The following is a 14,379-nucleotide window of genomic DNA, read 5'->3' as shown; positions in this document are numbered from 1 at the left end:
TCCTTCAAAAACAACGCCGCTCGGTGCGCTCACTTACCGATCCGGTCGACAGAGCGGCCGAAAATTACAGAATAGGGGCCCGCACTTGCGTCGCCTGCTGTGCTACCGCCGGTGACCCCCCCCCCCCCCCCCCCCCCCGCCACTGACACTAGCGCGATATTCTGAGCGCCTGTGCGCAGTGCAAGCTGTCTTCCCGCTTCTCAGTTTCGTATTCGTTCGGCGGTTCTTACGGCGACGTCGTCGTGTCTTCCCAGTTTGCCCCTTGTCTCCAGAGCAGTCGTCGCCGGCAAAAGCTGGGCAGCCATGCCACTTGGCCACATATGGCCCGCCGCAGCGAGCCCAAGTTTTTTCCCTCGTCTCGTCGTCTGGGTGTTCTATAGGATTCAGGTCAGGACTCTGTGCAGGCCAGTCCATTACATGGATGTTATTGTCGGTAACCACTCCACCACTGGCCGTGCATTATGAACACGTGTCCATCGGGTTGAAAGATGCAAACGCCATCCCCGAATTGCTCTTCAACAGTGGGAAGCAAGAAGGTGCTTAAAACATCAATGTAGGCCTTTGCTGTGATAGTGCCACGCAAAACAACAAAAGGTGCAAGCTCCTCCATGAAAAACACGACCACACCATACAAAACCACCTCCGAATTTTACTGTTAGCACTACACACGCTGGCAGGTGACGTTCACCGGGCATTCGCCATACCCAAACTATGCCATCAGATCGCCACATTGTGTACCGTGATTCGTCAACGTTTTACCACTGCTCAGTTTTCCAATGTTTACGCTCCTTACGTCAAGCGAGCTGTCGTTTGGCCTTTACTGGTGTGATGTGTGGCTTATGAGCAGCTGCTCGACCATGAAATCCAAGTTTTCTCACCTCCTGCCTAACTGTCGTAGTACATGCAGTGGATCCTGATGCAATTTGGAATTCCTGAGTTATGGTCTGGATAGATGTCTGCCTATTGCACATTACGATCCTCTTCAACTGTCAGCGGTCTCTGTCAGTCAACAGACGAGGTCGGCCTGTTCGCTTTTGTGCTGTACATGTCCCTTCACGTTTCCACTTCACTATCACATCAGAAACAGTGGACCTAGGGATGTTTAGGAGTGTGGAAATCTCGCGTACAGACGTATGACACAAGCACCCAATCATCTGATCATAATCGAAGTCCGTGAGTTCCGCAGGGCGCCCTATTCTGCTCTCTCACGATGTCTAATGACTACTGAGGTCGCTGATATGGAGTACCTGGCAGTAGGTGGCAGCACAATGTACCTAATATGAAAAACGTTTGTTTTGGCGATGTCCGGATACTTTTGATCACATAGTGTACCAGCAGGACAACGCTACGTGTCACACAGCTCGCAATGTGCATTTGTTGTTCGAAGAGCACCAGGATTAGTTTACCGTACTTCCTCAAAGTCTACCAAACTCTTCAGATGTAAATCCAACTGTGAATCTGTGCGACGACCTCTGTCGGGAGTGTCAACGGAGAAATCTAGCGCAGAAGTGGAAGCAGCGTGCTCCACATCGCTGTTGGTCGGTACCTTCCAGAACCTCATTGACTCTTTCCCTGCATGTCTCGCTGACGTCCGCGCTGCAAAAGGTGGTTATTCACGCTTTTGAGAGGTGATCACATTAATGTGACTGGACAGTGTACAATTACAATGTAAGCTACATCTCTCGGCTTGAAGAACGTATCAACTGTGAAAGGCTATCGCTAAACGATTTGATAGTTTTCAGAAAGCACAATTAGTTCACATTATAGCATATTCGAGATGTAGCTCCGAATATATTTATTAACATCAGTTGATGTATAGACTACTTTAAATAGTCTATGCTTGGATTATTGCTCTGAAAACTATAAAAGATTTTGTCAACTACAGTAACAATGCCAACCGAACTGACTAGTGATGAGGAACAGAGATACTGATGTAGAACTTTTACTGAAGCATGTGGCAATTCTCGTTATAACACATTTTTCGATTAGAGATACCGTGTACCCTAAAAACATTACTAAGTGTAATTGCCATAAGAAATACTCACTGGTCGTCAAGAATTAATGTCTCGTACATTCGTTTGAATTACAATGAAAAAGCACTTACGAAGTTACAACATCTTGACAAGATAATATAATTGTGTAGGGGAGTCGTTTGGCTGCCTCTGATATTTCCATAATCAATAAGGAAACGATGGGGGTCGTATTAGAAGTACAAAATATCTTACCTGATGGCTCTGGCTGTCTTTTGAAGCGTTCCTGAAAATGAGAGAGCACCATTTATTTAGTAAATATAAAATGGACTAAAACTTAAGTCCTAAGATAATAATCTACATAATGACTGAATACCAATGACTGTAAAGTATTTGTGAGTTTGTTTTAAGGCAATGTTGATTTTTTCCCTTATCTGTAAAAGGCTGTTTACAACCTTACTTAATCGTTCATACCGAATACTGAATAGATCATAGACATTTACCTTTCAGGTCGCAAATGTTGGCTCATATATATAGGAATAACTAGTCGTCCACTTCATGAATAATACAAGGCAGTGAAGGTCACCAGCTACAAGAAAGTTCATTAGAAATAGCACAGGATAATTGTCTGGTGGAAAGTTATCTGGCCCAGAGTGGACAGTTGTCCTTTTCTGAATACGTACACAATTTTAACAGAAATACTACGTACTAGCTGTACTTTACGACCTGATAAACGTATGATAATTTTGAAAGGAGTAGTAGACGAACACGAATTATTTTTCTTCATTTTACTCTTAGTTAAATGTTTACATGAGACAGAAACAGGTGGCAACTACCCACTCAAAGAATCACAGTTTAAGCGAACGCGGGGAAAGAGGAAACGAAAACAAAGAAAGTGTGTAGTCACTGTAAATGGCCCTCAAAATTCTTCCACGATACAGATTTATGTTGCTGTGTATGAAAAGAGTATTCCCTGCTTCGAATATGCGTCTGACTGATAACGTTTATGTTGCAGCGTCATTTCGACAACTGTCTTATTTGTCACCTTGTAACGAAGGTGAGCTTTGGAGGACTTACGTTCAAATAAGGCAGAAGGGATAGATAACATTCCATCAGAATTTCTAAAATCATTGGGGGAAGTGGCAACAAAACGACTATTCACGTTGGTGTGTAGAATATATGAGTCTGGCGATATACCATCTGACTTTCGGAAAAGCATCATCCACAAAATTCCGAAGACGGCAAGAGCTGACAAGTGCGAGAATTATCGCACAATCAGCTTAACAGCTCATGCATCGAAGCTGCTTGCAAGAATAATATACAGAAGAATGGAAAAGAAAATTGAGAATGCGCTAGGTGACGATCAGTTTGGCTTTAGGAAAAGTAAAGGGACGAGAGAGGCAATTCTGACGTTACGGCTAATAATGGAAGCAAGGCTAAAGAAAAATCAAGACACTTTCATAGGATTTGTCGACCTGGAAAAAGTGTTCGACAATATAAAATGGTGCAAGCTGTTCGAGATTCTGAAAAAAGTAGGGGTAAGTTATAGGGAGAGACGGGTCATATACAATATGTACAACAACCAAGAGGGAATAATAAGAGTGGACGATCAAGAACGAAGTGCTCGTATTAAGAAGGGTGTAAGACAAGGCTGTAGCCTTTCGCCCCTACTCTTCAATCTGTACATCGAGGAAGTAATGATGGAAATAAAAGAAAGGTTCAGGAGTGGAATTAAAATACAAGGTGAAAGGATATCAATGATACGATTCGCTGATGACATTGCTATCCTGAGTGAAAGTGAAGAAGAATTAAATGATCTGCTGAACGGAATGAACAGTTTAATGAGTACACAGTATGGTTTGAGAGTAAATCGGAGAAAGACGGAGGTAATGAGAAGTAGTAGAAATGAGAACAGCGAGAAACTTAACATTAAGATTGATGGTCACGAAGTCAATGAAGTTAAGGAATTCTGCTACCTAGGCAGTAAAATAACCAATGACGGACGGAGCAAGGAGGACATCAAAAGCAGACTCGCTATGGCAAAAAAGGCATTTCTGGCCAAGAGAAGTCTACTAATATCAAATACCGGCCTTAATTTGAGGAAGAAATTTCTGAGGATGTACGTCTGGAGTACAGCATTGTATGGTAGTGAAACATGGACTGTGGGAAAACCGGAACAGAAGAGAATCGAAGCATTTGAGATGTGGTGCTATAGACGAATGTTGAAAATTAGGTGGACTGATAAGGTAAGGAATTGAGGAGGTTCTACGCAGAATCGGAGAGGGAAGGAATATGTGGAAAACACTGATAAGGAGAAGGGACAGGATGATAGGACATCTGCTAAGACATGAGGGAATGACTTCCATGGTACTAGAGGGAGCTGTAGAGGGCAAAAATTGTAGAGGAAGACAGAGATTGGAATACGTCAAGCAAATAATTGAGGACGTAGGTTGCAAGTGCTACTCAGAGATGAAGAGGTTAGCACAGGACAGTAAACTGATAACAAAAAAAAAAAAGGTGAAAAGTAAGAAACTTGTCGAAACGTTGCTCTGAAACGGACATTTTCTACTGGTTTCCAGAGAAGAATCCGTCAGTGCAATTCGCCGAGAAAGCACACATTCGCATATAACTGAAACGGTTTCCCATAAATCCTATTCAGACTGATTCATTGCTCACAGTTTCAGGCTTCTCTTGCAACAAGCTCAGTCACGTGGTTACCGTGTGCCTTTTGTAAACACTTGGTGCGACAGGCGACCCGTTTGGCGAGTCGTTGACCCAAAAGGTGAGACGCCAGGGAGATTAATACTGAAATTACGCTTTAATAGAATACTTGTTGAATATCAAATGATACTGGCGCAACCATGGCATTAATAGAACATGAGACTTCGTGGTGTATTGGGCACGCTACTACATCCGACGAAGTACGAAATCGTAATAAGAACGACCCCGCTACAAGGTAATAACTAAGTAAGAAAAACGTATAGAAGACCACCATTACTTTAAATGCCCTTTTCAGTAGCTGTTAAAATTTGTTAGCTGATACCTTTCCTTTATTTGCGGCTCTAGATCAAACAGCAAAGTAATCTTGCATCTAATTCAATACCTTTTCATGATATAAATAACTTGTGTTGTAATTTTAAGTAACTTTGCGAATCTACACTGGGCTGCACAAAGAATATCTCTGACCACATCACTCGTAAAATAGCCACTTAACTGTGATTCTGCCAGGTACGCCCGATATTTTTGTTTGACCTGAGCCAGTAAAATCAGAGCTTGACAGATTACAAAGACTGGGCTATTCTTAATTGCGTCAACGGACAGCCCGAAAGGCAGTTATTATCACTAAACGGAATAGAACCATAAGACTATATCGTGACTTCAGAACTACAGTAAACGATCAACCGATTTTCGAGAAACTGCTGGAAAATTTGTCCAAGGCCAGTATTTTCTTAAAATCCTTTTGGCTGACACTCACACTGTTTCAAAAATTTTTATTCCCACCACTCTTGCTCTATGCGTATCTAAAACAGGTCGTCATTATGGGCTATACGTAATAAATTCCAATTGTGCACTCCATTAATTACATTTCTAATTACGATATGAATTAGATTACAAAGGCATATAATCTTATAACAACCAGTAGATGTAAAAGTTCACAAAGATTACAAAGACTGGGCTATTCTTAATTGCGTCAACGGACAGCCCGAAAGGCAGTTATTATCGTTAATATACATTTCACAATACACATTTCACAATATACAACAGAAGGATCATTCGGAACCGCAGCTGTCACCGTAATGTTTCAGCGATATGCAAGATGTCCCACGAGGAATGGTCAAATTCAGGCATATGACAGGGACGATCATTAGAAGTAAAAACTGTAGTAAACGTGGGATCTAGAATGCATACCTTAAGAGCTATGGGTACTTCACCTTCGATACTGTGAACCAAATCTCTTCTGTTGCAAGTTCTTTGCTTTCCATATTTTGAGAAGTGGTGGTATGGACCAAAACAAGAAGAAAATGTCCAGTGAACATGGGCTCTGTCGTCCATGCCGTAAGCGCTACGAGCACTTCTTCATCTTTGCTACTGATAAACACGTCTCTTCTACTGAAAAAGTTGAAAATCTCATAAGATACGCATTTTAGAGCCCATATTTATTAGAAATTTTTTTGTTCTGGTCAATATTACTTCCCGCCAAAATATGGAAAGCAAAGAGCTTGCAGTAGAAGAGATTAGTTACATAGTATCGAAGAGGAAGTGCTCATAGCTCTTTAGGTATGCGCTTTAGAATCCATGTTTACTGGATTTTTTGTGCCTCGAATTATCGTTCTGGTTATATCCCTGAATATTAGACATTTTTCCTGGCACACCCTGCATAGATCAATTGAGTGAAGGTATTCCACAATAAGCAAATCACCTTGATGACACCTACGTGATCTAGGCCACATGGGAACAGCATCTAAGCAGTGTAGCAGTCTGCTTCTAACGATTTCATTATAACAGCCAGGACTGAAGAGAAGGCGAATATAAGTTTTTCAAGACAAAAAGCAATATTAATAAAACATTTTTTGCGTCATTCGTTTGTTTATTTTGGCATTGCGCATTTCGATGTTTCACACCATCATCTTCAGGTGGAGAATTGTTTATTTACGTGGCTGGTGTTGGTGAAGAGTACAGACAAGGGCAGTATGGGTTATTTTGCGTCGTTTGTTAATGATAAAAATTGTTGATTTAAAAAAGGCACTTTAGAGGTTAAAAAGGTCTGCATATTGTTGCTTGATGTATGTCCTCTCCACTGAATATTTCATTTACATTGACGGTTCAAAGAAGTTGTATATGTTACAGATATACTAGTTTACATTGGATACAGAGATACAAGATAATATGGATTTTACAAAAGTATGTTTTTCTTTTTAAAATACATGAATGGGCTGCACGATAATATTATCATACGCACAACTCAGTTATTATATTACGGAGATATATAGACATTTTTAATGTGAATGTGCTGCAGTATTGGATACAAAAATAACGATTAAATAGTTATGTACATAAATAGATTTTCCTTTTGTTTTAAAAATGTTAATGGGCTTCTCTTGAACTATTCAATTATTATGATAATTTCTCATATATAAAAAGATTGCAATATATTGTACATGTGGTTCATGGTGTGGGTCCCTGTAGTCATGTCCTAGTTCATGAACCACGGGCAACGTATGAGTGGCCAAGTAAGTGGTCCCGACAGTCGGGATACCAGTTACTTTGGAATAAAGCTGGGCATCTCGTACATATTCTGAGTCGTGGTCACCTTTGTGCTCATACGGCAAAGACTACCAAATCCACCGGTTAGTTCCTCAACCGTTAGGGGTGAAAAACTCAATGGGAATCGGGGCAAGTAAGGCTAGCAATCTGCTTCCCTGGTACTATAAATATGATGCTGGCAACAGTCAGAGCAAAATGCCTCGGACCTTTGGAGGTGACGGAGTCCTACCTCTAACTGACAAACCAGGGACTCCTAAGATACGACTTGGCAAACAAATGGTAATGAGATGGGGGATACTCTGGGAAGAAGGTAGAGCTGGCAGAGGCTGCAAGTAAGATGGGGCTGGACGTTTTAGCTGTTAGTGACATTCGGGTAAGGGGTGAGAAAGAAGAGGAAGTGGGAGAATACAAGGTCTACCTGTCAGGAGTCAAAGCAGGAATAGCACAATGGGGTGTAGGGCTTTACATCAGGAAAGAAATGGAACCCAGCGTAGTTGCAATAAGGTATGTAAACGAACGACTAATGTGGATAGATTTGACAGTGTCTAGCAAGAAAATTAGGATTGTGTCAGTATATTCGTATTGTGAAGGGACAGATCAAGATAAGATGGATAGTTTTTATGAGGCACTCAGTGATGTAGTTGTTAAAGTAAAGGACAAGGACAGTGTTCTGCTCATGGGTGATTTTAACGCCAGGATTGGAAATCGAACAGAAGGGTATGAAAAGGTTATGGGTAAATTTGGAGAGGATATGGAGGCCAACAGGAACGGGAAACAACTCTTGGATTTCTGTGCCAGTATGAGCTTAGTAATCACAAACTCCTTTTTTAAACATAAGAACATTCACCGGTATACTTGGGAAGGCAGGGGAACCAGATCTGTCATTGACTATATAATAACAGATCAGGAATTCAGGAAGGCTGTGAGGGACACACGTGTATTCGGGGGATTCTTTGATGACACTGATCATTATTTAATCTGCAGTGAAATTGGGATTGTGAGGCCGAAAGTGCAGGAGGTCAGGTCCATATGTAGGAGGATAAGAGTGGAGAAACTTCAGGATAAGGAAATCAGGCACAAGTACATAACAGCGATCTCAGAAAGGTACCAGTTAGTTGAATGTAGTCAATTACAGTCATTGGAAAAGGAATGGACAAGGTACAGGGACACAGTGCTAGAAGTGGCTAAAGAATGTCTTGGAACAGTAGTGTGTAAAAGTAGGACGAAGCAAACAGCTTGGTGGAATGATACAGTCAAGGCAGCCTGTAAATGGAAAAAGAAGGCGTATCAAAAATGGCTACATACCAGAACCCAGGTAGACAGAGAAAGTTATGTTGAAGAAAGAAACAAAGCCAAACAGATAATTGCAGCATCCAAGAAGAAATCGTGGGAAGGCTTTGGAAACAGGTTGGAGACTATGGGTCAAGCTGCTGGAAAACCATTCTGGAGTGTAATTAGCAGTCTTCGAAAGGGAGGTAAGAAGGAAATGACAAGTATTTTGGACAGGTCAGGAAAACTGCTGATGAATCCTGTGGATGCCTTGGGCAGATGGAGGGAATATTTTGAAGAATTGCTCAATGTAGGTGAAAATGCGATCAGTAATGTTTCAGATTTCGAGGTAGAATGGGATAGGAATGAGGATGGAAATAGGATCACATTTGAGGAAGTGGTGAAAATGGTCAATATATTGCAGTGCAATAAAGCAGCTGGGGTGGATGAAATTAAGTCGGAACTCATCAAATACAGTGGAATGTCAGGTCTTAAATGGCTACACAGGATAATTGAAATGGCCTGGGAGTCGGGACAGGTTTCATCAGACTGGACAAAAGCAGTAATCACACCAATCTTTAAACATGGAAACAGAAAAGATTGTAACAACTACAGAGGTATCTCTTTAATCAGCGTTGTGGGTAAAATCTTCTCAGGTATTGTTGAAAGGAAAGTGCGGGTATTAGTTGAGGACCAATTGGATGAAAAGCAGTGTGGGTTTAGGCCTCTTAGAGGTTGTCAGGACCAGATCTTTAGCTTACGGCAAATAATGGAGAAGTGTTATGAGTGGACAGGGAATTGTATCTATGCTTTATAGATCTAGAAAAGGCATATGGCCGGGTTCCTAGCAGGAAGTTATTGTCTGTTCTACAAGATTATGGAATAGGAGGCAAACTTTTGCAAGCAATTAAAGGTCTTTACATGGATAGTCAGGCAGCAGTTAGAGTTGACGGTAAATTGAGTTCATGGTTCAGAGTAGTTTCAGGGGTAAGACAAGGCTGCAAACTGTTTCCACTGTTGTTCATATTATTTATGGATCATAAGTTGAAAACAATAGACTGGCTGGGTGAGATTAAGATATGTGAACACAAAATAAGCAGTCTTGCATATGAGGATGACTTAGTTGTGATGGCAGATTCGATTGAAAGTTTGCAAAATAATATTTCAGAGCTAGATCAGAAATGTAAGGACTATGGTATGAAGATTAGCATCTCCAAAACGAAAGTAATGTCAGTGGGAAATAAATATAAACGGATTGAGTGCCAAATAGGAGGAACAAAGTTAGAACAGGTGGACGGTTTCAAGTACTTAGGATGCATATTCTCACAGGATGGCAACATAGTGAAAGAACTGGAAGCGAGGTGTAGCAAAGCTAATGCAGTGAGCGCTCAGCTACGATCTACTCTCTTCTGCAAGAAGGAAGTCAGTACCAAGACTAAGTTATCTGTGCACCGTTCAATCTTTCGACCAACTTTGTTGTATGGGAGCGAAAGCTGGGTGGATTCAGGTTACCTTATCAACAAGGTTGAGGTTACGGATATGAAAGTAGCTAGGATGATTGCAGGTACTAGTAGATGGGAACAATGGCAGGAGGGTGTCCACAATGAGGAAATCAAAGAAAAACTGGGAATGAACTCTATAGATGTAGCAGTCAGGGCGAACAGGATTAGATGGTCGGGTCATGTTACACGCATGGGAGAAGCAAGGTTACCCAACAGACTCATGGATTCAGCAGTAGAGGGTAGGAGGAGTCGGGGCAGACCGAGGAGAAGGTACCTGGATTCGGTTAAGAATGATTTTGAAGTAATAGGTTTAACATCAGAAGAGGCACCAATGTTAGCACTGAATAGGGGATCATGGAGGAACTGTATAAGGGGGGCTATGCTCCAGACTGAACGCTGAAAGGCATAATCAGTCTTAAATGATGATGATGATGATGATGATGATGATGATGATGATGATGATGATATATTGTACATATGTAATGTAAGCTGAACTTTTTGAGGGATGAATGGGAGTGATTATATTAATTGCTGCGCAGCGAAACTGTGAATTATGTGAAAGCTTTAAGTATTTTGTCAAAGCTTTTGGAAAAGTTGGTTGAGCCTGCTTGGCATTGAGTAGATGTTCCCAAGTGTTTTGTCTGTGCATAATATAGATTTCTTGTTCTTCATATAGAGACAGTTTGTGTCCTTTGTTCAGTGTATATAGTATTTCAAGGCTGCTTTCTACATTGTCAAATCGATGTTCTGTATCTTTCACATGGGAAGCTATTGCAGATTTGTGTGGTGTGTTGTATCAGAAGGAGTTGATGTGTTCTTTAAATCTGGTGTGGAAGTTACGGCTTGTTTGACTTATGTACTAAGCCGGGCATTTACTACATATGATTTCATTTGTGCTAGACGATGAAAATTGATAATGACTGCTTTTTAAGGTATGAGGAAGTCTTTGGCATGTTTTATAGTTTATTTGGAATGAAATTCTTATTTTGTGTCGCTTGAAGATACTGACATTTTTTTGACAGATGAAGGAAGGGGGTGCATGTTGTTAATGTACTTTCTTGGTTCTTGGTGATCATTTTGTTAATTTTTTAATTTTTTAACTAAATTGTCTATTAGTGTGGGTTTCTACCAATTAGCTACAGCTATCTGTTTTATGATTCATCAGTCAATGGGATTTTTAGAGCTCTATGGATCATTGAGCAGTATGCCGCTAGTTTGTGCATGTTGCGGTGGCAGAAGGTAGCTTATATATTTATGTCAGTGGTGGTTGCTTTCCTGTAATTTGGAATACATATTTGTTATCTTGTTCGCAGACGGTAAAATCGAGGAAGTTAATGGTGTTATTTATTTTCTGTTCACAGGTGAATGTAATATACTTGTGCATTTTGTTGAATGTTTGTTTTCCCCATGAATCATGAGAAACGTATCGTCTACATATCTTCTGTAGAACTGAACTTTTTCAGTGCATATTGTTTTTTTTTTGTGAAAAATTTGTGCTGTAGTTCAGCTATGTTTCCTGATATGCTAGCACCCATAGCTTGCTCATTTATTTGTTTGTAGATTTTTCCATCGAAAGAGAAGAAATTATATTTCGATACTAGTTGCAGAAGGCTAAAGCATCATGAATGAGGATGTTAGTATACAGATTTGCTACATCTAAAGAGATTATTTGGCATTTGTTAGTACTGTGTATGTCCTTCAGCTCACTGGCGAATGAGAGGCTACAATTTGTTGAGTAGTTGCTTTCAACCAGAAAGTTATCCCCTAGGATCTTGTTGAGTATCTGTAGAATTTTGTACCCAGGGTAATTCATTGAATTGGAGATTGCTCTTATAGAGCCATCTTCTTTGTGAGCCTTTAATTGAGACCTTAAACGTGGTACTGTTGGATTCATGAATATACATTGGTGCTTTTCCCTTTCAGTAAGCAGGAAGTTAGTATTTTTGAGAATGACCTTCAGCTCATTTTGGAATTTGTTTTAGGATATTTGTCTAGCTGCATGCTATAATTTTCTTCGAAGGACTTTAAGGTTTTCTGCATGTATACATTTTCATATAAAATAACTGTTGAAAGTCCGTAGTTTGCGTTTGTGGTAATTGGTTAGTGGCAAAATAAATAAGTGACAGACGCAGAAACTGTTTTATTTGTGTTGATCAAAAGTCGCAGCCCTCATAACGCCGCCCTTTGTAGATGAAATATTCAAAAAGCAGTATCTAATCTATGTACTGAACAAAGAAGCTCTCCAAAGTTCACTGGCACTCGTGGAGGTCATCTAGAAAAGTAGCCCTGAAAAACATGAAGAGCTACCATTTTTGCATGGTAAAACTGAATTACTATGAAGTTCAACCCCAGGGCAGTCCATATTGTATGCCTCAGGAAGAAAGGAAACAACGTTTTTCGTCAGCAGCCTTGCAGAAGGCTTTCCTGTGTCTAAAGCAGCGTCACAAATCCTCAACATACCTGGCCACCTTCAAATGGTTCAAATGGCTCTAAACACTATAGGACTTGAAATCTGAGGTCATCAGCCCCTAGACTTGGAACTACTTAAACATAACTAACCTGAGGACATCACACACATCCATGCCAGAGGCAGGATTCGAAACTGCGACCGTAACAGCAGCGCGGTTCCGGACGGAAGCGCTCGGCCACTGGCCACCTTCACTACAGTTAGTACAGAACGAGGATTAAGGTTAATCAGGCAAAAGGAATCATTCCATAACGCCTCCGCTTGTGATGTGCTAAATTCCATCTCGGTTTTAAAATATACGATACATGATTTTTATGGGATTTTCGTGATACATTGGAGTATTTGCAACTATTATATTTTCACTATCCATACTACTATTTAAAGACGAGTCGTAAATTAATGTTGTTACTGAAAACCTCTAAAATTTCTGGATAAATGCACTTCAAACTTTTGCACATTGCACTAATAAGCGTTCGGACAGACATAGACGACGTATATATGTAATCTACACTTCTAAACGAAGACAAGTTATATTTCAACGATGTTACCAAAAGTATCGAAAAGTTCTTGACCGATTTACTTCAGATTTTTACACGATATTCTAATAAACTTTCAGGTGGACATAGGCTCCACAAATAGTTGTTTGTAAACAGTGACAGTGAATATTAGTGTAGGCCTTGACAATGAAGATAATGGGAAATCAGAGAAAATTACAAACTCTGAAAGAAAACAACTGCTTTAAATAACATAAAAATCCAGGAAATCCATGGCATGTGGTAACAAGAAAGACAACAAAAAACTCACTGATAATGCTGACACTTCAGCAAAACAAGTCTGGGAAACAGAAATAAAAATTGTGTTTTTCTCAAGACAGATCCTCTCCAAACACACACACACATATATATATATATATATATATATATGTGTGTGTGTGTGTGTGTGTGTGTGTGTGTGTGTGTGTGTGTGTTTGGAGACATTTTAATATATATATATATATATATATATATATATATATATATATATATATATATATATATATATTAAAATGTTTAAAAAACCCCGAAGCGACGTAGGCAACACTGAGACAAGTAATTTGACATAAGACACATGGGACCGCAAATGTCGGGAAATACCCCAAAAGTGGATGACAAATACTGAACATGTGACGTCACCACATGACGTATCTCACCAAATTTGCAGAGGTTGATCTTGTCGATACTACCCTCGCCCGCAGTGGCAGCGCTGGACATCGCTCTGTTAGGCCGCTCTTTTTTTCGAACACCTTTTGTAAATGTCATCTGTTGTAAATGTAGAAGTTACAAAATAATTATCGTCGCTGTAACTGAGCAAAAACTGTTCCTATTTTATATTTCTTTCCTTATTTCCCGTCTTATTTAGTGAAAAAAATCGTTGGTCATTTACTGGTTGGGACGCAGTTCCGAAGGTTATATTCGTTTACTTGTGACGAAATACGTTACGTTTTTGTTGTACTGTACTTTGCAACAAACCAGTGGAGAGTGCTGGAGAGGTAAATAAAATAGTAAATCTTACTTCAATGTAAAGACGTAATTGTCTAACACAATGCAAAGAAAATGCCTGCCCCACGCAAGACTCGAACCCTGAGCTCCACACACGAAAATAGCTCACGTAGACCTAGAGCTACACCAACGTTAGTTCCTGAATTTGGTTGTGATGATCAGGTGTGGCAGACCGGCAGGCTCCATCGCTGCACGTGTGGCGAGGTACATCATCTGGTGACGTCACCTGTTCAACATTTATCATCCACTTTTCCAGTACTTCCGGCATTGCAACCCCCGTGTGTCTTACATTAAATTATTTGTCTCGGCGTCATCTACGTCGCTTCGGGGATTTATAAACATTACTAACAATCACCCTGTATATATAA

The 14,379-nt window shown here is 40.3% G+C and overlaps 1 protein-coding gene across 2 annotated transcripts in view; it reads right to left on the bottom strand.

The window, feature by feature from the left end:
- The window catches only part of LOC126183235 (MAM and LDL-receptor class A domain-containing protein 1-like), a 433,083-nt gene that overhangs the window by 327,238 nt on the left and 91,466 nt on the right, over positions 1 to 14,379 (bottom strand). For both annotated transcript variants that reach the window (XM_049925025.1, XM_049925024.1), the window contains exon 3: positions 2,226 to 2,256. In XM_049925025.1, coding sequence (XP_049780982.1) covers positions 2,226 to 2,256 — 31 coding nt within the window. The remainder of the gene's footprint in view (positions 1 to 2,225; positions 2,257 to 14,379) is intronic.

The sequence above is a fragment of the Schistocerca cancellata genome, chromosome 4 (genome assembly GCF_023864275.1).
Source record: "Schistocerca cancellata isolate TAMUIC-IGC-003103 chromosome 4, iqSchCanc2.1, whole genome shotgun sequence".
Taxonomy (NCBI): Eukaryota; Metazoa; Arthropoda; class Insecta; order Orthoptera; family Acrididae; genus Schistocerca; species Schistocerca cancellata.
This window is presented reverse-complemented; position numbering and strand designations above follow the sequence as displayed.